Genomic DNA, 27,940 nt, shown 5'->3' on the forward strand with positions numbered 1-27,940 from the left:
GTTGGAATGCGAATACTTACAACTAATCCAGTCTTTAAGAAACAAAACAATGGGAGTGGAGAGAGCATCAAGACAGGCTAAAAAGATGTGTATTGTCTCCAGACAAGACAGCCAGTGAAACTCTGCAGGTCCACGCAACTGTGGGAGTTACAAATAGTGTGACATAAACCCAATATCCCGGTTGAGGCCGTCCTTGTGTGTGCGGAACTTGGCTATCAGTTTCTGCTCAGCGACTCTGCGCTGTCGTGTGTCGCGAAGGCCGCCTTGGAGAACGCTTACCCGAATATCAGAGGCCGAATGCCCGTGACCGCTGTTGGGGAGCACTTCAGCGGTCACGGGCATTCGGCCTCTGATATTCGGGTAAGCGTTCTCCAAGGCGGCCTTCGCGACACACGACAGCGCAGAGTCGCTGAGCAGAAACTGATAGCCAAGTTCCGCACACACAAGGACGGCCTCAACCGGGATATTGGGTTTATGTCACACTATTTGTAACTCCCACAGTTGCGTGGACCTGCAGAGTTTCACTGGCTGTCTTGTCTGGAGACAATACACATCTTTTTAGCCTGTCTTGATGCTCTCTCCACTCCCATTGTTTTGTTTCTTAAAGACTGGATTAGTTGTAAGTATTCGCATTCCAACCATTATTCATGTAAATTGAGTCTGTGTCTTTATAAGTTCTGTTTGTGAACAGAATTCCCACTCACCTGAAGAAGGGGCTCAGAGCCTCGAAAGCTTGTGTGGCTTTTGCTACCAAATAAACCTGTTGGACTTTATCCTGGTGTTGTTAAACTTCTTACTGTGTTTACCCCAGTCCAACGCCGGCATCTCCACATCATGAATATCTTACTATACCTATCATACATTTGCCGAATTATCTTTTGTCCGCAATTTTGGTTAATAGTCCAAAACACAATATTTATTAGAGTAGAGGAATGGAGAGGATCGAAAATGAACTAGAAACAGACCACAAAAAATCTTTGTGGGAATGCTATGGAGGAGCACCAAGGATTAATGCTCTGTCATCTCTGCTTCCTGAAGGAAACTTAACAGAGTCTTCTCATGGTAAAAAGCAAACCAATGACGAGAGACAGCAGTTGGAGGCAACTGGGAAGGAGTCAATTCTTCAACATGGCAACATGGTGAATGAGCCAGTTCTTGACCCGACACTTTCAAAGGCGTTACAACTGATGACTGCTAATATTATCAAGGTCACTGATGAGAAACTCGGTCTATTAGCACAAAATATCCGTGCTCATGCTACAGAATACTGGTAAAATCTTGACAAAGCTGAGGAGAGAATTTTTACTGTGGAAAATGCAACTTCCTTGTTAGAGACCTGCTTATGATTCAACTGCTCAATGTGTCAGAACATCAATGGGCAGCATGGTGGCACAGTGGTTAGCACGGCTGCCTCACAGTGCCAGGGACCAGGGTTCGATTCCAGCCTTGGATCACTGTCTGTGTGGAGCTTGCACGTTCTCCCTGTATCGGTGTGGGTTTCCTCCTACAGTTCAAAGATGTGCTGGTTAGGTTGATTGGCCACGCTAAGTTGTCACGTAGTGTCAGGGGGATTAGCAGGGTAAATACATGGGGTTACGGAGATAGGGCCCTGGTGGGATTGTTGTTGGTGCAGGCTTGATGGCCAAATGGCCTCTTTCTGCACTGAAGGGATTCTATGATCTAAACAATCTAGAGACTGAGGCCAGAGGAAAATATTTGGATTATCGGTTTGTCAGGAGAAGCTGAGGGTAAGCTCCCAGTTAATGCTGAGAGCTAGCTACCAAGCTTTTGTAACACAGAAACGAAAGCTGAGAGTATTAAATTAGAATGAGCATACCATTTACTTGCTTTGACGCCTAATGACAAATAATGAGCCTGGCCCTTAATTATGCATTTGCAAAACCTTCAAAGATCGCCAAAAAGTAAGGAGGCAGCTAGACATAGTGGGGCCTTGCTCTATGATGGAGTGAAGATCTCTTTCTTCCAAGATTTTTCAGTGGTGATACAACAAAAGCGCAAAGGTTTTGATGAAATTAGAAGATAACTGAAGGCCATTGGAGCACAATATGCCCTACTGTCTCCTGCCATACTGAGGGTGGCATTCAACAACTCTCCAAAAGCATTCGACACCCTGGCTAAAGCCATGGCTTTTGTTAACACCATGGAAGGCAACAATTCAGATCCCGTGGCTGAATGTCATTAGTAACAGATTTACAGTTGACTGTAAAGTCTAGACTTTGTCCATTTTCATTATAATTTTCTTTTATTCTGGGCTGGCACTTATCATTCTGACAGGGATGGTCTAGTAACTGAGTACTACAGCGAGTATTGTACATAAGAAAGGCAGGGACTCATACTTGTCTTTATCATAGAATCATAGAGACCCTACAGTGCAGAAAGAGGCCATTTGGCCCATCGGGTCTGCACTGACCACAATCCCACCCAGGCCCTACCCCCATATCCCTACATATTTTACCCACTAATCCCTCTAATCTACGCATCTCAGGACACTAAGGGGCAATTTTAGCATGGCCAATCCACCTAACCTGTACATCTTGGGACAGTGGGAGGAAACCGGTGCACCCGGAGGAAAGCCACACAGACACGATAAAAATGTGCAAACTCCACAAGCCGAAATTGAACCGGGAACCCTGGCACTATGAGGCAGCGGTGCAAACCACTCTGCTGCCACGCTGCCCAAAAAACCAAGTAGGCATTTAGCTTGCCTTACAAAGAAGAAAGTAAACTCTCGGATTATTTCCTCTGTATGGGATTCAAAGGGCAATAGGCTGCAAAAGATTAAGGATATTAACAAGGCATTTAAGAGCTTTTATGAAAATTTATATCAAACAGATGTCTAGAGATGCATTAATGAATATGAAATTATGTTTTTCTTCTTTTGAACTCCCAGCGATGACTGAAGACCAAAGGTTGACCTTAAAGGTTCCCATTTCTAAGGGGGAAGTATTATCTGCATTGTGGGATCTTCAGTCTGGTAAGGCTCTGGGACCTGATGGCTTTAGAAGTGAATTTTATAAGGAATTCAAAGACATGCTAATAGAACCTCTGATTTGCACATACAGCCATTCATTTGAAACAGGACGGTTGCCTCGATCACTTGGAGAAGCGAATATCTCTTTAATTTTGAAGACAGGCAAAAGTGCAGTGGAATGTGCATCCTATAGCCCAGTCTCACTTTTAAATGTAGATTTAAGGTTACTATCTATAATACTGGCATTGCGTCTAGAAAGCATTCTTCCCTTGAGTATCCAGGGTCATCCACTGGGTTTATATGTGGCCAATATTCATGTCACAATGTTCAGATTTCTCAAAACCAAGAGGTGGGAGGCTTGGTGATTTCATCGGATGCAGAGAAAGCATTTGATCGGGTGGAATGGAATGGAACTAGTTATTCTATATGCTGCAGAAATTTGGTCAGGGTGAGTGGGGGGTGGCAAGTGGGGTTTGTGCTTCATACAAATCCACTTTAAGCAGTTTCTCCCCAACAATTATTGATTTAATAATTTTAGTCTTAAGTGGGGGATCAGGCAGGATTGCCCGCCACCCCTGTTGTTTGAAATAGCCCTCGAGCCCTTCACCGAGGCAATGAGACAGAACCCTTCGATATTTGGCTTGGCTGGTGGCGAAAGCAGCATAAGATTACATTATATGCTGATGACACGTTACTATTTTTGTCTAAGTCGGAAATCTCTGTTCCTGCTACTACCGACATTGTGAGTCAGTTTGGCTCCTTCTCAGATTACAAAATACACTTTGCGAAGTCTGAGACCATGCCATTGGGAAGGTTTAGGGGAGAACTCCTCCCCTTGCTCCTTTCTCCATCAGATGGTCCACTTCAGAGTTTACCTATTTGGGTATATCTATTACCCTCTCATTCATTCAGATGTATATGGCAAACTTTACCCACCACCCCCCCCAACTCACATCTATAAAGTAGGATCTACATCACTGGTCCTCTCTACCTGTATCATGGCTGGGCAGGATAGCACTGTTTAAGATGAATGTATTACCTAGGTTGCTGTAGTCTCCACAGATGCTACCAATTTTACTTTCTGCTAAGGACCTGAAGGAAATTAATGGGGGGAGTGGGGGGTTAGCTCCTTCATATGGAATAAAAAGGGACCTCACTTAAAATTGGCCAAATTACAACTTCCGAGTTCAAAAGGGAGCCTTGGTGTGCTGAATATAAAATTGTATCAGCTAGCCTCTCATCTTAGTTTTAGACGAGAATGGACAAGAGGGGACCCCACTTCCAATTGGCTCGATATTGAAGCTGGTCAGTCTTGACAAACTCTGCTATTTCTTAGATTTTAAGACTGTACCAGACAAATGAGAGAACCTAATAATCACTAATACTCAAGAGAATATTGAGGATGGTCCACAATTTGGAGGGAAGCTGTATGTTGACCTCTGCTATCCCATACAGGGTAACCCAGATTTTCCACCAGGCCTCATGGACCATGGTTTTGACATTTGGAAGGATAGGGGACTCACAAGCCTAGGCAGTCTGTATAGTGGTGCCTCCTTAACTTTTGAGTAACTGTGTCAACAATTTGATATCCCAAAACATTTTTTTTTTTAAGATACTTTCAATTTAGAGACTTTATTCTTAATAAAACATCCTTGCATCTTAATGCCAGTGTTTCCCCGATGGAAAAAAATCTTACTGTGCACAGAATCAAAGCAATTAATTAGCAAGTTTTATGACATATTATGCTCTTGATCCAATATGAATATGCAAGACGTGGAAAAAAGGGACCTCCCAGTGAATAGTGAAGGAGAGATTTGGGGCATTATTGGGGGAAAAATAATCTCGGTCTGTAATAGAACGAAGGAGACTCAACTAAAGATTCTACACCATCTGCATACCACAACAAGATGGACCCGCCATATCCCCACTGTGCCAAAAATGTAAATTGATAATAAGGTATTATACTCACTGAGTCTGGTCTCCTGTCAAAATTAAAAGCTATTGTTTGAGCATACTTAAAGAGCAGGAAAATAAAATTGATATGACCTTGGGAGATGCATTAGTCTTTTTTCTCCCCATCCTGTTACTCATTTTCTTTACTTTTATGTGAAAGTGTCTGGTAGATACACATATGTAATATATGTGGTGAAATGATTGTGCTGTACTGTACCAGTTTTTAGGGCATGTTGTTTTGCTTATAAAAATGGAAGGGATTCTGGAAAATAAACATCCATCATCATTGGCAATGGATGAGTAAAATATTGACACAATTACATCACATTCCTGTTGAGGTATTTTAATCATGTTGACACAAAGGTGCTAATGCCCAATGAAGTAACAACATTCTTGAGAGTCCCATACATGTGTCAGAGAGGTATATGTAGAGTGTAACACACTTACAGCAGACTGGAGTTAGACCATTGGCCACAAGTCTCATATTGCCTAGCAACACTGGAGCTCTGTGCCTGCATACAAAAGTAATTCCTCGAGCTCGGCATTCTGAAATCACTTTTTTCACATCAGTTGATAGCTGGCAGGAGCGTGGATTCCCTCTCTACTTTAAAAACTGGAGTTTTAAGATAGTCTATTGCAGTCTACTAAAACCCAGCTTGGCAATGCCTTGGTGCGGAACCAATATGATTTGGAAATGACCTCAAACCACCTTATATCTGCACATTCAAAAATAAGATCGTTGACCTGATTTCCAAGTTACCCAACCACAATTGCATTGATGGGGAACTGAGACTAATTTGAGATAATGCAAAACAAATAGCTGACTAATGAGAAATGATCAAATAAGAATGATATAATACACAAAAAAAATGTCAATTAGTAAATTAGCTATAGGTAGTTATCCAATTTGAGAGTTCGGAAAAGACATTACAGTCTCAAACCATTTGACATGATGTAAACCCCTTAATAAAATTAGTCTAAACCTTTCCCCAGTATCTGTATTATAATAGGTAGCTCACAAGATTACCAAATTAATAACGTTTATGATGATGTCAACTAATCTATGTTAATTTTCTGAAGATGTGAGTTATATAGCAGCTGTTCAATTTTTTTTATTTTAATTTTAGCTGATATTCATCCTTATTGTTTTATGTATTTAATGTGAAGTGCCCTTGAATTCAGACAAGGGTGCACAATTTCTTTATTCCTTCAAGGGATGTGAGCATCTGACATTTATTGCCCATCCCTAATTACCCTTGAGAACTATTTTCTGATAAGGTGCCAATCAAGCAGGCTGTTTGGTCTTAGATGGTGTTGACCATCCTTAGTGCACTTATCCAGGCAAGTGGAGAGTATTCCATCACACTCCTGACTTGTGCCATGTCGATGGTGGACAGTCTTTGGGGAAGGTGGTGGTGGGCTGCCTTCAATTCATAGAAAATAGGATTTGTTCTTGGTTATTAAAGCTTTTAGCCAGAATAGAATTCTGTGCACGGCATTAGTTTTTAATCATTGATAGCTTTAGTCAGCAAATATATGAAACAGAAACAACATCACAGAATCACTACAGTGCGAAGGAGGTCATTCAGTCCATCGAGCCTGCACCAACAACAATCCCACCCAGGCCCTAACCCCATAACCTCACATTTTCACCCTGCTAGTTCCCCTGATACTAAGGGGCAATTAAGCATGGGCAATCAACCTAACCCACACATTTTTGACATGTGGGAGGAAACCTGAGCGCCCAGAGGAAACCCATGCAGACGTGGGGAGAACGTGCAAATCCCACGCAGATGGTGACCCGAGGCTGGAATTGAACCCTGGTCCCTGGCACTGTGAAGCAGTGGTGCTAACCACTGTGCCACCGTGCCGTCCTAGCATTTAAGTTAATTTTACATTTTAAAGTGGTTAGCGGCACAGGATCAACAGGGCATCAGATTATGAATGACCCAGGGCAGGAAGGAAAGCATTACAGAAACAGCACTCATAGCCACAGCAAAATTGCACTGAGAATAAAGGGGGAAAACAATGCAGGGATCAATAATATGTATATCATCAGGCTGCTGAAAAGGTACTTTGTTTGCAAGTGCTGTTTACTACTAGCATCTAGAATAGATTACTACAGATTTTATCATTCTCGTTAGAATGGTAAAGCTGATGAGGAGTTGAACTCCAGCCTTTAAAAATCAATCTCTATGTAATCATATGAAAACTCTTGCGGTTACCAACACTGCAAGTTATATTTTTAAAAATAGGCCATTGTTGGATTTCTCACTGAAAAGCAGTGCAACACTGTCTCAGAATGCTAATGAAGAAGGAGTTGAATACCTAGAGGATATAATCCACAGAAATTGTTTAGTGATTCAGCAGTTTAGGATAATAATCACCCAACAGCAGTGTAATAAAGCACCATAGCAAACAGATCAATGATTGTTTGCTAATGCTTATGTTCAATAAGAAAAGTAATGTATTGCTCATCAAAAGATGACATGACTGGACAGGAAATATTGATTCTGCTTGCTCCTGTTACAATTTCATGTCAAAGAGATACCACTATTGTGCTGCTATCATATTTTTAAAAATTGCCATAAAATTTCCATCACAAAAGTATTTTGGTGCCAATGTATATACTAATTTAAAAGGCAGCACAGTGGTTAGCACAGCTGCCTCACGGCACCAGGAACCCACGTTCGATTCCCGGCTTGGGTGACTGTGTGGAGTTTGCACGTTCTCCCTGTGTCTGCGTGGGTTTCCTCTGGGTGCTCCAGTTTCCTCCCACAGTTCAAAGATGTGCAGGTTAGGTTAGGTGCATTGGCCATGCTAAATTCTCCCTCAGTGTACCCGAACAGGCTCCGGAGTGCAGCATCTAGGGGATTTTCACAGTATCTTCATTGCAGTGTGAGTGTAAGCTTACTTGTGAATAATAAATAAACTTTACTTTAACTTCTGAGTATTACTTTAAACAGGTCATCAATGACAATTAACATTATTTGTGCTCTGTGTTCTGCTATTCCATCTTACAACCCACATAAAATGAGGATCAGAGAATTTAAAAAAAAACACTTTTTTTTCCAGTTGGTGACAATTTGGCAATTGTACCATCAATTTCATTATTAATCTACTGGATTCTGCCTTGGAGACTGCAGGGACTGCACCACAGACTGCTGAAGTGATCCAAAGTGGTCAGTTAAATAACAATAAGTTTCATACAAAAAAAATCTAAATAAAACTTGGTTAGAAATTGGATTATGGCACTTGCAACTGTCCTCAAAATAGTTTAAAAGTCTGATCATCCAATTAGCTCCAATCTCTCAATGACTGTTAAAATTACTTTGCTTCATGTCTCTATTTTATAGAAAATCATGGAATTCCTTCCATTCACACGAAAAAATACATGAAAATGAGATTGAAACCCCCTAAATTTGTCAGCCTGTACACTTTCACTTATAAATTATATTTCACACTTATCATTAATTATTTAATGATAGTGATACACAGAGAGATCTGGGAGTACAGGTCCACAGATCCTTAAAAGGGGCAGCAAAGGTGGAAAAGGTGGTAAAAGAAGCATACGGCCTGCTTGCCTTTATCAGATGGGGCATCGAGTATAAAAGTTGGCAAATTACGTTACAGTTATATAAAACGTTGGTTGGGCCATATTTGGAATACTGTGTCCAATTCTGGTCACCACACTATCAGGAGGATGTGGAGGCTTTGGAGGGAGTGCAGAAAAGGTTTACCAGGATGTTGCCTGGTATGGAGGGTATTAACTATGAGGAAAGATTGACTAAACTGCGATTGTTCTCCCTGGAAAGACGGAGGTTGAGGGGCGATCTGATAGAAGTTTATAAAATTATGACAGGTATAGATAGATAGGTTGAACAGTTGGAAGCTTTTTCCCAGGGCATAAATGACAATTACAAGGGGGCACAAGTTCAAGATAAGAGGGGAAAGGTTCAGTGGAGATGTGCGGGGGAAGTTTTTTTTACACAGAGGATGATGGGGGACTGCCAACTGAGGTGGTTGAGGCAGTTACGTTAGCCACATTTAAGACTCATCTTGATAGGCATATGAACAAATGGGGAATAGAGGGATATAAGCGGTTAGTCTAGATAGGTAAACGTGATTGGCGCAGGCTTGGAGGGCCGAAGAGCCTGTTCCTGTGCTGTACTGTTCTTTGTTCTTTAACATGGAGGTTCTTGTCATACAAGGATACCTTAATCAGAACTTGATAAAGGTTTTAAATGAAATTTGATTTGGGAATTTCAACGCAGTGATGAGAATTTCAGTTCAACCCAAGTTTAATCCAAATGTTTAACACACCTGTGCCACATTCCTTTATTACTTCTAAGCTGGCATTTGCTCATTTATTTTCAGTAGGTTAACATTAGTTTAAAAATAAGGCGCAAAGGAACTATCAGCAGCATTAAGCGTTTGGATGTACCCATATATTCCCAAACTTTAAAATAGTTTATGTGCAAGATGGAAATTTTTGATTGAGTTGGCACCAAAAGCAGTGCACTAAGTCACTAAGAATTCAAAACCTGCATCAGCAAAGAAAATATTACACATTAGAAAACACTAGATCTTTTCACAGGGACACATTTGCCAAGATAACTTCACAGACATCCTAACTGAGCATTAGATTTCTTCGAACTGCAGTCAGCAATGAACAATATGCTGATAAATCCAATAAAAAAGATAAACTTCTTCACTCAGAATGGTTGGAATGTGTAAACTTGCTACCATAGGAAGTGAATCAAAATGAATAGCGTAGAAGCTTTGAAAAGGGAACTAGATGAGTACATGAGTGAAAAGGGAATATAAAAGACATGTTGAAAGACTGAGATTAGGCAGATGGAATGGAAGGAGGACTCGTGTGGAATAGAAACACCAGCAGAGACTAGTTCGGTTGAATTAGCATTTTTTTAAATTCATTCGTGAGGCATGGGTGTCACTAGCTGGCCAGCATTTATTGGCCATCCCTAAAGTTCTTAGTTTAGAGTTCTTTAGTTTAATTCTGAGCTGTCTCTTCTATGTAATTCCAGACAGTGTGCATAAACTTGTTGCTCAATACGTTTCTTCAAACTCAATCAGGATCTTTTATCATTACAGATGGAAACTTCATCTGAACTGCATCATGAGGTATTGATTTGCAATGCTTCACTTTTTCTATTATCCTACATTTAATGAATTTACTACCAATAGTATGTTATAACCCAGGATTAAAATGCTAGATCGCATTGCAACAAGTGTGTTGTTGTGCAAAGGGTGGCATGGTGGCACAGTGGTTAGCACTGCTGCCTCACAGCGCCAGGGATCCGGGTTCGATTCCCAGCTTGGGTCATTGTGTGGGGGAGTTTGCACATTCTCCCTGCATCTGCGTGGGTTCCCTCCGGGTGCTCCTCTCACAGTCTGAAATATGTGCTGGTTAGGTGTACTGACCCAAACAGGCAATGGAGTGTGGCGACTAGGGAAATTTCACAGTAACTTCATTGCAGTGTTAATGTAAGCCTTACTTGTGACCAATAAACTTTACTTTAACAATGTAGTGAGGGTATCAATCTGCAAGCACTGTCAACACTTCCGGTCACTTTATATAAATTATGAAGTACGAGTTCATCTCCCACACAATTGCTAATAGTGGGTCAAAAGATGCATGGTTTGATAACAAAAGGACTATTGTCAACAAAATGCAATGGAGAGAGGTTTATAGGATGATGCTGCCTGACCTCCAGCAGTTACTGTTTGTGCTTCATATTGTCAGCATCTGTGTTACTTTGCCTTTTAAATACTGGGTTCAATACCATTTATTTAAGAAATCTCTCCACCGGTAGCATTTCTTTTTGAACTGGAAAGGAATTCTTAACTCGAGGCGCTGGAGGAATGAGAAGGCATTCCTCTGTGCCAGGGTGCAACATACTGTTGGAATCATCACATCGAACCTGAAGAAATTCATGCTTTTGGACAGGATTTGACGCTCACACACCCAAATATGAAAAAAATTATAAACAGTATTCTGCCAGAGAAAATACAACTTCTAAGTCTTAATTTTTAAAAAATCATGCAATAATGGCATATGGCAATGCTTTTCTGCCAACATACTAACTAATATTCGGACTTACTTTAACTTCAATGAAGTCAGGTTTCCCAATCTCAATCAGGTCAGCATAAGATCGAAGTTCATCCACATTCCAGGCCTTTACCAGAGTTAGCCTATATACCGTGCGTTGTTTCTGCAAGATCACAGATGAAGAATATAATTTAAGACACAGAATTTTCTATCAGAATCTGGCAAAAAAAAATTCTTCTCTATATTTCACTTTGAAGAAATTATTTTTGTCATGCCCTACAGTGTCAAATAAATCTGTGTCTATGCTCGCATACAAATCTTGGCAAAAGATTTATAGAAATTTTTTTTTAATCATTCAAAGGCTTTGCTGGCTATGGCAGCATTTATTGACCATCCCTAATTGCCCTCGAGAAACTATTGTCCACTTACAACCAAAGTATTGTTACGGAGGGAGTGCCAGGATTTTGACCCAGAGACAGAGATGGAATGGCGATATATTTATGTCAGGATGGTGAGTGGTTGGGAGGGGAACTTTCAGGTGGTGGTGTTCCCAGGTATCCACTGCCCTTGCCCTTCTAGATGGTAGTGTGCATAGGTTTGGAAGGTGCTGTCTAAGGAATCTTGCCGAGTTCCTGCAGTGCATCGTGTCAATGGTACACTCTGCTGCCACGGTGCGTCACTGATGGAAAAAGAATCAATATTGTGGATGTGGAGCTGCTTTGTCTTGGGTGGTGTCAAGTTTCTTGAGTATTGTTGGAGCTGCACTCATGCAGGCAAGTAAAGAGTATTCAATTATGCTCCATACTTGTGCCTTGTAGATTGTAGATAGGCTTTGGGGAATTAGGAGGCAAGTTATTCGCTGCAGGATTCTCACCTCTAAAACTACTCTTGTAGCTTCACTATTTATATGACTGCTCCAGTTCAGCTTCTGATCAATGGTAACCCCCCAGGATGTTAATAATGGGGGGTTCAATGATGATGCTGCCATTCAATGTTAAGGGTCAGTGGTTAGATTCTCTTGCTGAAGATGGTCATTGTCTGACTCTTTTATGGCGCGAATGTTACTTGCCACTTATCAGCCCAAGCCTGGACTTGGACAACTTCAGTATCTGTGTTGTCGTGATTGGTACTGAGCATTGTGTTGAACACAGTGAACATCCTCACTTCTGACCCTATGATGGAAGAAAGGTCATTGATAAAGCAACTGTAGATGGTTGGGCCTAGGACACTACCCTGAGGAACTCCTGCTGTGATGTCCTGGAGCTGAGATGACTGACTGCCAACAACCAGAACCATTTTCTTTTTGCTACGTATGATTCCAACAAGTGGAGAGTTTCCCCTCGATTCCTATTGGATAAACTTTTGCTCATGCTCCTTGACACCACACTCAGCCAAATGCTGCCTTAATGTTATTGGAAGGGGTTATTGGAGTTATTGCCCCGCCCATCACATTACAGATGATCAAGAGAGGACTGATGGGGCAGTGGGTTGGATTTGTCCTGTTTTGTATGTATAGTCATGATGTGGAGATGCCGGCATTGGACTGGGGTGAACACAGTAAGAGTTTTAACAACACCAGGTTAAAGTCCAACAGGTTTATTTGGTAGCAAACACCATTAGCTGCAGGATTCAAACCAGATGCAAACCATGATGGTTTGCATCTGGTTTGAATCCTGCAGCTAATGGTGTTTGCTACCAAATAAACCTGCTGGACTTTAACCTGGTGTTGTTAAAACTCTTATTGTATGTGTAGGACATACTAGGTGAATTTTTTACATTACTGGCTAGATACTAGTGTTGTAGCTGTACTGGAACAGCTTGGCTAGGGATACAGCAGCGCTGGAACAGAAGTTTCCAGTATTAATTGGCTGTGGGGCATGGGGGGAGCGCGGTGGGGCGCCATGCAAGTACTCAAGTTTTGACACAGAAGTAAAAGCCAGCAAGCACACTCAATATCTCTCTCTCTGACTGTTGAAGGCAGCCCTGTCAGCAAGGACTGCAGCTGTAAAGTGAACTGGAGAGCTTCTCTGCTAAACTGCAGAACACTGGAATCGCAAAACGACCTATTCGTCTGCTGAAATCAACTCTACTGGAACTTCGAAACAGACTATTCACCTACTTAAGTCAACTCGACTGGAATCTCAAATTGCAATGCTCAATTCTCCTCTTCTCACAAGTCGAGGACTGTTCTATATACCTTTTATATATTTATTTACTTTGAACTCAATTCTCCCTTCTGACCTGCGTGAATGTATATGCACATGTTTTACCATTTTTCTGCGTTTAGTAATTAACAGTTTATCTTTAACTCAAGAAGGCCTGGTTAAATCGGTTCCAATTAAAACATAAACATTGGGAAAAAGGTATCTGTGAAAAGGGATGCTTTCTAGATCAAACCTTGTTGCAACTAACAGAGGGAGTTGAATAAAGCCAGGGAGCGAGTTCATCCCTCCCCACCTGGGATTGTAGCAATTTGGCGGTATCCCAGTTGGACAAAATGAGAGGTCTTACCTGGATCAACAACTTTGGGGATCACCACCTGGGGTTGGGTCATAACCAATCTCATACTGTTACCAGGGAGAGAGATAGAATTGGTAGCTAGGGAACAGAGTTTGGAATGGGGACCAAAGCTTCAGTCTACCCAATATTTAATTGGAGGAAATTTCTGCTCATCTGATCAATGATTTCAGTTAAGTGTTTTGATAATTAAGCAACAGTGAAGGAGTCAAGAGAGGTAACGGTGAGGGAGAGCTGGGTGTCACCAGCATACATGTGAAAACTAATGCCGTGCTTTTGAACAAGCAGCATGTGCTTGAGAAGAAGGGAGTGAGCCACGGCCAGATCCTCGAGGTACACAAGAAATACAATGGTTCAAGTAGATAAGATGGCTGTTCTCTCAGCTGGAGAGGCATTGGAAGAGGATGGTGTGAACAACTGTGTTAAAGGCAGCAGACCGGTCAAGGGCGAGGAAGCAGTTTACCCTTGTCACAGTGACACAGGATGTAAATTGGGACTTCGATAAAAGCTGTTTTGGTACTATGGTAGGAATGAAACATGATTGGAAGGATTCAAAAATGGACTTCAGAGAAAGATGCAAACAGATTTGGCAGGAGGCACAATATTCAAGGAAGCATGGAAATGGGATAGTAGGGTGGTGGGGTCAAGGGTTAGTTTTCTTGAGAAGGGTGATGACAAATGATTTAACTGACGAAGGAACAAAACCTGAGGACAGAGAACTGTTTACAATATTGGCTAGCAGAGGGGGTCCACAGTTGAGTGGAATAGGGTCGAGACCAGGAGATGAATATTACGGACAAGATGAGCTCAGAGAGGGCATATGGGAAGATCACTGAGGGACTAGAAAAAGGTGAAAGTCAAGGCTAGGGTAGTCGGGAACATTAATCGGTCAGATAGTGGAAGGAAGGGTTGCAACTGAGGCAACTGATTGGTTGGTCTCAATCTTAGTGACATATTGTTGAAGCTCACCTCCATGGGGAGGAGATGGGACAAGAGGTTTAAGATGATGGTTTGTGGTAAGGAAAAGACAGGTTTACTTTTGCATTCCAGAATGATTCTGGAATAGGGAGCAGCTTTAGTATTCAAGAGCAGGATCTGATAGTGCATCATGTGGTCCCGTCAGACCTGGCAGTGGATGGCTAAACCAGTTGTCCACCACATACTTTCAAGCCTGCATCCTTTGGGCTTAAGGGAGCAAAGAAGTGTGTGATGAAAGTAGTGCAATTGATATAGATATAATTGTATTTATTTTTAAGGGAAATGTTTAAAAATTCAGCTTTATTCTATGGGTAGTTAGTATGTCTGACTGGAATACAGCTCAGATGCTAGGAGAGCAGGATGATTAATCATCTCAGCCTTGCAAGTATTTATTAAGTAGAGTTAATGGACTTATGTTTACTTAAGTTCCCCTGGGATTTCTGATTAGAGTGACCAACAGGGTCATGTGATGATGTAGTTTACATGCAGTCCTAGATCTGCAGCAGAGAAAAAAAAGCACTTTGCAGTAAACAGTTTAGTTTGTAGTTGAAGCCTGGAGGATTTTGCAGGTTTCTGGAACTCTATCTCTCTTTGAAAGTTTCAATGCTGTCTACACTCACTAAAGCAAGTATATTTATGGTTGCCAACTGCATTTAAAGTGGCACTTAAGTCTCTAAGAGGAATGTTGCTTACTTGGAACCGAAACAATGATAAAGTTGTTTCCTTCTCAAATATTGTTCAACTGTTAATAGTTAAGCTGATTCATTTGTTAGAGTTATATTTAAACTGTGTTATTAAATAAAGTTGGTTTTACTGTAAAAGATCCCTAATTTGCCAGTGGAATCATTCCTGGAAGGAAGTACCCTTTCCTTACATTTATGCCAAAACAGAAAAAATATTAGGGTCTAGTCTGGCTTCCTAATGTAACTTGGGGTTCTGGTCTAGAACCCCAACAAGAGGAATGTAACTGGAGGAACAGCCAGAGTGAGAGTAATGTGTACAGTTTTGACCCTAAATTTAAGGATGGATGTACTTGCAATGAAGGCAGTACAGTGAAGGTTCACTGGGATGAGAGTGTTGTTCTCGGAGGAGGCCTTCAATAAATTGGGCCTGCATTCTCTGCAGGTTAATAGAATGAGAGGTGATCGCATTGGAACATAGATTGTTAAGGGGCTTGACAGGGTTGACAGAAATTATTTCCACTGGGTTGGTAATCTAGAATTGGGAGGGGTGGGCAAGTGTTCAGGATAAGGGGTTGATCATTTAGGACTGAGATGAGGAGAAATTTCTTCACTCAAAGGGTTATGAATCTTTGGAATTCTATACTCCAGAGTGCTGTGGATGCTCCATTATTGACTATATTTAAGACTGGGATAGACAGAATTTTGGTCTTTCAGGGAATCAATGAGTATGATGAGCAGGCAGGAAAGTGGGGATGAAACACAAAACCAGCCAAGATTGTATTGAATGAAGGAACAGGTTCAAAGGCTTTATGGTCTACACCTATCTCTTGCATTCTTGTGCAATGCTTTTATTAGAGCTAGGACATCAAAAGTAGAGGTTAGGATACGGTTGAGCAAATCTGTAGCTGCAGAAATGTTGTGACGAACAGAGAGCCAAAGGCCCGACAGCTTGAAAGTGCAGTTGTTTAATGAAGTGTTTGGGGATTGGTAAGATTATGGGCGATAGCATATTGGATTTAATTCAGGATAAAATGTGGACAGATTTTGAATATGTTGGGGTTTCTGAAGGCTGTAGCTCAGGAGGACAGTAAAAAGAGCATCAGAGAAGTCAAACTTGGAGTTAGCCAAAAAAAAAAGCGCAGAAAAAGGTGATGTTGTATTGTTGCAAAGAGATGCTCTTGGTGATGGATAGAATACAAGGTGTGGAGCTCTGCTCAGACAATTCACACCTCTAAGTTTGTACAGTCAGCTTTAAGGAAGCTCGCCTTCAGTGAGGGTGATGGAATCAGGAATTTGGGTTCACAGCTTTTGGCAGCAGGCAAATAGGATGAATTCTGTCCCTTTCTAATGGGTAACATTAACGGGGCAGCAATTTCCGAAAAGGAAAGAGCCAGGTCTAAAACTTTGGTATATTTCCAAGGTGACCTTGCAGGAGAAAGATAAGATTTGGGGATCATATAAAGAGGGAAGGCAAAAACCAACAGTTCATAACGTACTTTCATACAAAAATAGACGTGACACCTGGAAACGCTGGTTTCTATTTGTGGAGGGCAGGATGGTTGAATTTGACCTAGTGTTTGGATTTTTGGGCAATCAACTCTGAGTTAAAGAGGGTTGTGGGCGAGTGTCAGATCCTGCAGTGAAATGAAAGTGGGGTGGGGCTTACATTAGAAGGGAATCCTTACAGTGAGTGGTATTGGTACTCAGTGTGGGGGTTGGTAGGGGAGGAAAAGTTGGAACTGATATGGGGGGAGGGGAGTGTCAGACCGCATAATACCGGAAAGGCTAGACCATTCTGGGGTGGGGGGGTTGCTGCAGCAAATGAAGAGTTGGTGAACCTCACTGTGAGAGGAGGGTGGGTTAGCGGACAACGCTGCTGGTGGGATAGGCATACCTTGCTGTGGTAGAATTGGGTATCATGGCGTGGATGTGATGGTTTCAATAAAATAGTGTCAGATAGGGGCAAAAGCCAGATGTGGGGAACCCCACTGTGCAGATAAGCTTGTTGGGCCTGGGAAAAACACTGATGCCCTGCTTGGCCCACAAGCAGGCACTCGACCTCTTTTTAATTGCTGGGTTTCCCTCCACGTGTTAAAAACAAAATGCAACTAAAATAGAAGTGGTAATCTAAAATTTATTAGAATAGCGCTTAAAGGTGTTCAAAATGATAAAATGAATAAACAAGGTAAACACTGATGGATCTACCAATTAAAACGATCTAAGAAGAGTTCATGATCTGAAAAGGATGCAGAGATGCAGAAAAGTTCAAGTTTATTTATTAGTCACAAATAGGCTTATGCAATGAAGTTATTGTGAAAATCCCCTAGTCGCCACACTCCTGCGCCTGTTCGGGTACTCCGAGGGAGAATTTATCATGGCCAATGCACCTAACCAGCACATCTTTCGGATTGTGGAAGGAAACCGGAGCACCCGGGGGAAACCCACACAGACACGGGGAGAACGTGCAGACTCTGCACAGACAGTGACCCATACCGGGAATCGAACCCAGGTCCCTGGCGCTGTGAGGCTAGCCACCGTGCCGTCCCAAAGCTTAGAACAAACTTTTTCATGAGCAGTTTTGGAATCTGAAATTCTTTGTTACAGTTGCTATTAATGTTTCAGTTATTACAGACTAGGAAAAGGTACACTGTACCTGGTACAGGATAATAACTTCAAGAAAAACAAAAAAAAGGCTATGGGGAGAAAATAAGGCAAAGTAAATCTGGCCCGAGAGAGTCTCAATTCAATTAAAGCCTGACGAGTTGAATGGTTGTCTCCTGTGTTTAAACTTGTTTCTAAGTTACATACATTCAGTACATGTCATAAGTTCAAAAAGGAACAATCAATACTCAGTTACAATCCTACAGCACTCATTCAAAAGACCAGAAACCTTGGCAGGAGTTGAGGCAGGCTTTTACTTTCCATTGCAAGTAATCAAATTAGCTATACAAAAAACATTTTTATATGCAAGCTCTTCAGTTATGCTATAATTCACGGTTGAACTTTCTATATTAAACAGTCATAAATTTTTAAGCAGCCAGAGTATTCCATTAGAGATATTTGTTAACTTTTAGGCTGAACTTAACGCATTTTCCACGTCAACTCCCATCCCATCCTATGCCCAGTAGTTTTTGATTTATCATGCTCCAGACCAAGTTCTGCTCAACTAGTTTAGTTTATTTATCGTCACAAATAGGCTTACATTAACACTGCAATGAAGTTACTGTGAAAATCCCCTAATCACCACACTCCAGCGCCTGTTCGGGTACACAGAGAGAATTTGGCATGGCCAATGCACCTAACCAGCACACCTTGCGGACTGTGGGAGGAAACCGGAGCACTAGTTAGTGGCTTTTTCCCCATTGTACCCAACCCCAACACACTGAATTCAAAATCTTCATCATTTTCAAGTCTGATCCATCCACCTTTGCAACATCTTACAAGGAACGGTTATATACAGATACAAAATACAAAGATAAATAAATGATCCGGACTTTGATTCTCTTCAGAAATCTAGGGATTTGGGGAGCCAGCAGGAAAGTGGAGTCGAGGCAGAAGGTCAGCCTTGATCATACGGAATATCGAAGCAGACTCGAGGGAACATTTGGTCGACTTCTGCTCCTATTGCTTATACCAGTGGTTCCCAAACTTTTTTCACTGGGCCGCACTTTCGGAATAAAAATTTGCACGCGCCACACCAAATTTTTTATTGATAAGAAATACATTCAAAAACAAAAAAAAAACAACTCCTAGCAGTGCTTGATTCATAACATAGAACACAACTACTTTATAATATGATCATGGGACATCCAGAAAGTATAAAACAATGCTCGTTTAAACCATGTTTAAATGTTTCTTTGATTGTCCTTGAATCTTCCCACCACACTTGCCATCCTCTCGCGCCGCACCCTTTGGGAACCACTGGCTTGTACTATAGGAAATACAATACCAAAAAGCATAGATGACGAAGTAATAGGAAGCACTTACCTATGCAAAGGACTGCAAGTAAATTCTGGAGGATGTGGTCAGGCGAGGACACTGATGTCAAAGTAACTCAAATAAGGAAAAAGTGAGCTGATCCATTGGGAGGAAGAGTAAGAAGAATATAAAACTAGATAGTAAAATTTTAAAACTAAGCAAAGGAGCTAGCAAGTGTCAGATTCATGCACATTTAACAATGAGGGGGGGGGGGAGAGAAACCAGTAAGGCTGCTTAAAATAGAAAGCAGATCTAATGTTTATGGATCGGGGCAAAAGTAGAGAGATAGCTCCTTCAGGGAGGCGGTGGCGCGGTACCGTCAGTGGACTAGTAATCCAGGGGACCAGAGTAATGGTCTGGGGACCCAGTTTCGAATCCCACCATGGCAGGTGGTGAAATTTTAATTCCTTTTAAAAAATCTGGAATTAAAAATCTAATGATGACCACGAATCCACTGTTGATTGCTTTAATAACCATCTGGTTCACTAACGTCCTTTTGGGAAGAAAGTCTGCATCCTTATCTGGTCTGATTTACATATGACTCCACACCCACAACAATGTGGTTGACTCTTAAATGCCTTTTGAAACGACCTAGCAAACCACACAGGTCAAGAGCAAATAGGGATGAGTAATAAATTCTGGCCCAGCTAGCGATGCCCACATCCTCGAATGAATAAAGACGTCTCGTGGCATCAGGTCAAACATGGGCGAGAAAATCTCCTGTTATTACCACCTACTATTCCGCCCTCAGCTGATGAATCAGTACTCCTCCATGTTGAACGCCACATGGAGAAAGCACTGAGGGTGGCAATGTATTCTAGGTGAAGGACTACAATGTCCATCACCAAGACGGCTCGGTAGCACCACCACTGGCCTAGACCCAAAGGACATAGCTGCTAGACGGAGTCTACAGCAGATGGTTGAGGGAACCAAGAGAGAAGAACGACTTGGTCTCATCCTCATCAATCTACCTATCACAAATGCATCTGCCTTTGACAGTATTGGTAGGAGTGACCATCACTTGCTTGAGGAGATGAAGCTCAGCGACTGATGTCCGAGAGGGAGTATTTGCTAGAGTGGTTGGGGAGATTTTAACCCAAAAGGGCAGGGGGATTAGGAACCTAAGCAAGGAGTCAGAGGAGAGGGGAAATAAGGATCAGAACAAAAGGCAGAAAAGGGAAGAAGAACAGTGACAGAAAGAGAAATCAAGGGCCAGAATCAAACATGGCCACAGCGAAAAATAATAGAAATGGGACAAGGATTGTTAAAAGACAAACCTTGAGGTTTTGTGCCTTAATGCACAGAGCATTCACAATAAAGTGGATGAGTCAATTATGCAAATGTATGTAAACGCGTATGATATTGTCAGGATTATAGACACATATCTGCAGAATGACCAGGAATGATAACTGAACATGCGGGGTATTCAGTATTTAGGAAGGACAGACAAAAAGGAAAAGGTGGTGCAGTTGCATTTCTTGTTAAAAAAGGAAATTAATGCAACAGTGAGGAAGGATATTAGCTCCGACGATGTGGAATCTGAATGGGTAGAACTGAGAAACGCCAAAGGGCAAAAGCATTAGAGGGGGTTGTATATAGACCTCCAAACTGTAATGGTCTCGGTCTTAAACAGGAAACAGGCAATAAAGGAACTTCTGTAATTATAGGTGCATTTAATCTGCACAGAGATTGGGCAAATCAAATTAGTAACAATACCACAAAGAAGGAATTCCTGGAGTGGTACGGGATGGTTTTCTGGACTAACATGTTGAGGAATTACTAGAGAACAGGCCATCCTAGACGAGGTATTTTTTTTAAAGAGAAAATAATAATTGGCAATCTAGTTGTGTGAGGCCCCTTGGGGATGGGCAACCAAAATATGACAGAATCTTTCATCAAGATGTTTTCAAGAAGGAGTTAGGTGTAGCTCTTGGGGTTAAAGGGATCAAAGAATATGGAGGGAAAGCAGGAACAAGTTACTGAGTTGGATGATCAGTCATGATCATAATGAATGGTGGATCAGACTGATGGACCGGATTGCCTACTCCTGCTCCTATTTTCTATGTGTCGATGTTTCACATAGAGGATACAGTCGTGTTGTGTGGCACCAAATTTCAAACAGATTCATCAACTCAAAACTGGGTATCAGTGAGATGCTGTGGGAGCAGAGCTGTACACAATCACAATCTGACACCTCATGGCCAGGCATATCCACCACACTACCATTACCATCAAGCCATGGATCAACTCTGGTTCAATGAAGAATGCATGAGGGCATACCAGGAGCATCACCAGGCATACCTAAAAACCTTATTCAGCTGCAACACAGGACTACTTGCACGCCAAGCAGCAAAAGCAACATGTTATATATAGAGAGCGCTAAGGTAATCCCACAACTAACAGATCAGATTCATGCTCTGCAGTCCTGCCACATCTGGTCATGAATGATGGTGGGCAATTTAACAACTCACCAGAGTAAGAGGCTCCACAAGTATCCCCATCCTCAATGATGGGAGAGCCCAGCACAGCAGTGAAAAAAAGACAGCTGAAGGATTTGCAACAATGTTCAGCCTGAAGTGCTGAATGGATGAACTATCTCAACCCCCTCCTGAGGTTCCAAGCATCACACATGTTAGTCTTCAGTCAATTCAGTTCACTCCACATGATATCAAGAAACAGCTGATGGCATTGGATACTGCAAAGGCTATGGGCCCTAACAACACTTAGGAAATCCAGTAGAGTATTCAAAATTATGAAGATTCTGTTATGTTAGATTGAGTAAAACTACTGTCACTGATAATTGGTAATTAGAGTATAACTTCAAGATAAAAACCTGGAAAAAAAAGAAATGCAGAGGATAGAAGAGTTTTTTGGTATGGACATGCTTCTTAGGATTTAGTGATATACCAGAAGTTGTGATGGAAATTGAGTGAATATCTGCTCTTTAAAAAAATGATAAACATATTTCTTTGAGTTTAAAATGCACTTAGTGTGCTTCATGATAGGAAAAGTGAAAGGAAATTTACTGTACTTCGTAAAAACTGTTCTATTACATGCCGATTTACAATTGGCCTCATCATACTAGTTTAGTCTGTCTTCTGGGAATTAGGAGAAGTACGTGTGGCAGCATGCAAGATCACCATACTGAAGGTATTCCATAATATGCAGCAGTTATAATGTCCATTTACAAGATCCTAACCATTAATCAAGCGCAGATTCAAACTTTTATCGCAACCCTATTTAAGACAGTCCAAACGCAACTAAATCTACCCAATTCTGTTTACCCATTGGGGAATGCAGGCACCCTCTCAAGGGCACACCCTAGTTACCCAAATCAAGAAAGCTGAGATGCAAGTTGATTGAACCAAGGTTTATGGTCCTCAAGAATGCACAGGAGTACTGTTGCATTTTAGCTAAAAATCATACAGCTTACCAACTCAGGATTTCAGCCACCTGGTCAAACCTGAAATACCCTGCTTGATAGAAATAGTCTTAGCCCCATCACTTGAAATCTTCAAGATCCATCTATATATTATTTCCATTTATATATTTGTTATCATCAGGCCTATCTTCAAAGAAGAAGAATAGCTTAATAGCAGGCTTTGTCTGGTTAACCGTATAAATGTTGGCAGAATGTGGATGCTAGTCTGTGATGCTGACACAATCAAAGCAGAAGAGGGGTGAATCTCAGTCCCTCGTCTGCTTATTCTGGTGTTACTAATAAGCTAAGTCAATTGTCCAATCAGCAACAGTGCCCAAAAATATTGTTAAGTTGCCTTACATAATGGAGTCTGCCATTTAGCTTCAAATTTGCATTGCCAGATGTAACCTTAAAGTCAATCCAATCCCAAGAGATTCTGCTTCCCTCCCAGTCCAACCAAAGACAACCAAATCCAAGATGGCATAGTAAAGATAAATCCAGAACATTTAATCAAATACAGTTCTGGCAGCAGGACAACCGGGTCTAAGTTTTGACTTACAAAGACATTTAGGACTGACACCAGGGAATAGTTCTTCTCACAAGGGATGGTGAATAAGTGGCATTGTATAAGATATACGGCATAGAAACAGGCCATTTAGCCCGAAGAATCCATGCTGGCATTTGGCTTCAGTTGAACTTTCTCATCGTTCCTCGTCGAAATGTACCATCTTAATCATCGATTCCCTTCTCTCTTTTATGATTGCATTTAAGGAGAAACTACAAATCGATACTAATCGCTTCAACCACTCCCTACGGTAGTGAGTTCTACATTCTTACTACTCTTTAAGTAAAAGGAGTTTTTTCTGAATTTTCTATCGAATTTCTTGATGGCTATCTTATATTAGTGGCCTCTAGGTTACGCTATTTCTCAAAAGTAGGAAACATTATCTTTTTAGCCATTCAATCAAAACCATTCATAATTTTAAAAACCTCTATTAACTCAGCCCTCCGCCATATTTTATTTTGAGAAATGTGACCCAGCCTGCTCATCCTTTCTTGACATGCATACACTCGTGTTTCTGGAATCAACCTTGTATATCATGATGGCATGGTAGAGTATAGAAACAAAATCTTTTCTCACATCACGTAAGAAACTGTGGTGAGATATAATCCAATATGAGCCATACCGTTTTCCTTATGCAATCTTGCAATCAATGATCAACAAAAATGTACCTAGACTCAGTTGGAACTCATGTTCACTGCTCCAACATGCTGGATTTTCAAAGTTCTAAAATAGTTAATTGTTCAAACTTGCTAATCATTTTTGTCAATAATAATTCTTTCAAAGTGCAGAAAATAGGCCAGCAGACTATTGCATACAAACCTAGTCGATAAATCCCATGAACCTGGCCTTGTTGCAAAGTGGACAGTTTTCTGATGCTGAATGCAGTTCCATAGTTTCTTTGTAAAAACCATATTACATGCATGCCACTTGAACAATTAAATATCTAAAGTTCCTCTACAAACTTTCCTAAAATGTGCACTTTTAAATTCATAAAGTTAAAGATTATTTATTAGTCATAAGTAGGCTTACTTTAACACTGCAATGAAGTTACTGCGAAAATCCTCTAGACTCCGGCACCTGTTCGGTACAGTGAGGGAGAATTTAGCATGGATGATGCACCTTACCAGCGCGTCTTTCGGACTGTGGGAGAAAACTAGAGCACCCGGAGGAAACCCACGCAGACAAGGGGAGAACGTGCAGACTCTGCACAGACAGTGACCCAAGCCAGGAATCAAACCCAGGTCCCTGGCGCTGTGAGGCAGCAGTGCTAACCACTGTGCCACCATGCCACCCACATGATAGCAGTGCCGCAGCTTTTCAAGTGAATGAATCCATTAAGGGGAAACTGAGGTTGCCACTTCTGTTTGTATGGCTTGCACGCAAATTCAACAACTAGGGAAGCCAAAGCAAAGAAAGAAATACAGTTAAGAGTCTGCTTCAAAGCAAAATGAAGCCTCTGATCATCTTCTTTCCAGTGCAATACTTAATTCTGGTTTCATTTAATTGCTGTGCTGTTTCCTACTTCACATGGACTATGCACAGCTGTTTGTTCCTTCTAATTTGTCGTGATTTTTAAAATCTCACTGAAAGTAATGCATATGGAATACAGCAAAAGACTGAGGCTGAGATTCTCCAGCCTCCCAGCCACGGTTTTCCCGCCGGTGGGAGGTGGCGTGTTGTTTGCTAGCGGCAGGATTCTCTGGTCTCACCGCTTTCAATGGGAAGTGCGCTGCCGGCAGGTCCGGAGAATCCCGCCGGCGTGAACGGCCGGAGAAGTCCGGCCAGACTGTTTCTTATTGAAATCTTCTTCAGGCGCTTTCTGCAAGCATTACTTTTATTGCTGAAACAGGGATGAAGGGCAAAGGTGTAAGATGCAAGACTGAAGTGCACTATGGCATCAACTTATTCTTGGCCAGAATTTAAAAAAACACATTGGTAACTGAAGTAATCAACCTAATGACAGAGCGCAGATTAATATTCTCCACATCTTCAGGTGTTAAATAGATCTGATATTTTAATGAAAATTCTAAGTTACCACAAAAAATGGTGTGCACAAATATGAAGAACTGCTTAGTATTATATCCTGGTGGATGCGGATTATTTTTGCTGGATCTTGTCATCATGCAGTCCATTTCAAAAAAAGATTTGACTGCTGTCATGTGTGAGCAGCACCAGTTTTATCAGCAGTCCTTTCCTATCAATGTGTGATGTGCTGCAGTGCATCCAGGACCAGGCATTTCCCAGTGCAACAACTCCTTTCAATCATGTAGATACTTTTCTGGTCAGCAGTCTTTCTCAATGTATATCTGATTTTGAAGTCCAGCTACATTTTCATTAAGTAGGTCATTTTAATCTCAGTACAAACTCTGCAATGTTCAGTCATTTTGGAAGAAGATAACCACTTCAACACTTGGTTTAGGAACAAGCTAATAAACTGCCAGGATCAGACTTAATAAGTAGGATGGGCGTGAAATATGACTGTCAAAACTTGTAAAATATCAGCAGAATGATGTACAATCATGTCAGTGTACTAATAAGAGTTAAGTGGCTCACCTTGTGGTTCACACCAATATTCTCTCTGTCGTATGGAAGGGTACATGGAAGTGCTGGTTTATATTTAATATAGGACAATGTGAGTTGGGCAAATGATCATTACCTATCAAATTCACACAAGAGAAATTAACAGATATGCCAGCAGTTAAGTGATGCAATTGTTAAGAGTTGTTTTGAATTGGAAAATGTTATACTCATGTACGTGTTACTGAACAGGCTGTTTTAGCTAGAGGTGGGGAGAAACATTTTGAGTTTTAAAAAAGCACATAGTTGCAAGGATTGGTCCATGTAAGTGAACTGGACGGTGTTCAAAATGTATCCACTGAAAGTCTGAATCCAGAGTCAGAGACCGATGATGCCATGAAAGCAAATTTTGAATATTTTACATAAACATAAATTGCTGGAAAAACTCAGCAGGACTGGCAGCATTTGTGGAAAGGGAAATAGAGTTAGCATTTTGAGTCCAATGTTACTCTTTTTCGGAACACAAGATGACATTGGTCCAAAGAAGAGTCACACTGGACTCAAAAGTCCAGTGCAGAAGAGGTCCTTCAGCCCCTCGGGTCTGCACCAACACTTGAGAACCACCTAACCTGTCTACCTGGTCCCATTTGCCAGCACTTGGTCCACAGCCTTGCATGTTATGATGTGCTAAGTACTTTGCTTTTATTTAAATATTTATTGATTCATACATTGAAAACATCTCATCGACCCATTTGCTCAATTTTCTTCCAAATAATGAGACACAAATGTAACCATAGTTAAGCACTTACATTTTACAGACTCATGTCAAAGATGTGTGGGTTAGGTAGATTGACCGTACTAAATTGACCCTAGCGTCAGGGGATTAGCAGGGTAAATATGTGGGGTTATGGGATAGGGCCTGGGTGGGATTGTGGTCGGTGCAGACACAATGAGCCGAACGGCCTCCTTCTGCACTGTAGGGATTCTATGATTATGGGCAAGATACCAAAGGGTATGTTCAAACTCACTGTCAAACTGAATTGAGCAGCCCAGGTTACTTCCAATTATCTCAAAGGATTGTTCCATTGCAGATTTTGTTTCCTTTTTTATAAATGGCTGATTACCTATGTTTGCACACAGTTTTATTTTATAAATATTTATTATCTGTAACTTCGGCTTTTACACATGGACTTGGGACCCTTAAAATGTTCCAATTCAGCATCCATATTTCAGCTCCAATCTGACCCAAAAATCGAGGCTTTAGACTCTATCACAGCCAGTGTTTTAAGACGACTAGCAAGATATTTGATACAGCATTAATATACAACAGAACTTCAAGTGGTTGAAATTCTCCTTTGACAAAGGAGTAAATAAGACAATATGCTATACAAGGCATTTGATGTTTGGTTCCACTGCTAAAGGCAAATCCCTGTCCTTCATATTCATACATTTGAATCTCACTAAGGCAAGACAAGATTATTTCTGTATTGAGAGTTGTGTGATCAAGTTGTTTGAACATTATGACCATTTACTGAGACTGATGAAGTTCAGAATTTCCTAATCAATGGAAGAGCTCAGTTTTTAAATCCTACACTGTATATATTACAATTTTGAAAGTGTTTTAGGCCTTCAATTAAGTACTTATTTTTAAAGTAATCAAAGAGATTTATCAGATCAGTAATGGTGACCTTGCAAGACTGGGAATAAAATTACTTGATGGCATATATTCTGTACAAATATCATTTGCCAGTTTCCTGTATTCTAATATTTATAAAACTTATCTATAATATATTGAACGTCTTCCACATGACATTTATTTGTGCAGGTTACTCTTACTTCCTAAGTCATGAATATTCAGTGATGCTTTTGTGTCAACATTTATGATGCAAAGAGACAGACAGATATATAGAGACAGGAAAATTAGATACAGAAAAACACACACAGCTGGTATATAGAGTGTACAATCTTTTAAAACAGTTGGGGGTAATGTTTTTTTTAAATCAGTTGTTTAGAATCACAGAAAACAGTTTTCATGGAATAAAAGACAGAATCTAGAATTGATTCCCAATAGAAATCTCAGAATACCATGCAATAAAAATGGAATTTGTCTTTATTCAGTCACAGTAAAGTAATCCCTCTGATAATGAATCGTCCAAACACCACATGCTCCAACTCATATTTCAGAATAACTTGATTAGATTAATTCACAGAATTATCTTCTGTGTCTTTTATTACTTGCCTTAAAATTGTTAATGCACATCTA

General features: G+C 41.0%; 1 protein-coding gene across 1 annotated transcript in view; it reads right to left on the bottom strand.

Annotated features, from left to right (window-relative positions):
* The window catches only part of tyw1 (tRNA-yW synthesizing protein 1 homolog (S. cerevisiae)), a 152,030-nt gene that overhangs the window by 21,963 nt on the left and 102,127 nt on the right, over window positions 1-27,940 (bottom strand). Inside the window, exon 14 of the mRNA XM_078225004.1 lies at window positions 11,071-11,181. Coding sequence (XP_078081130.1) covers window positions 11,071-11,181 — 111 coding nt within the window. The remainder of the gene's footprint in view (window positions 1-11,070; window positions 11,182-27,940) is intronic.

This window comes from Mustelus asterias, chromosome 12 (assembly GCF_964213995.1).
Source record: "Mustelus asterias chromosome 12, sMusAst1.hap1.1, whole genome shotgun sequence".
NCBI classification, from domain to species: Eukaryota; Metazoa; Chordata; class Chondrichthyes; order Carcharhiniformes; family Triakidae; genus Mustelus; species Mustelus asterias.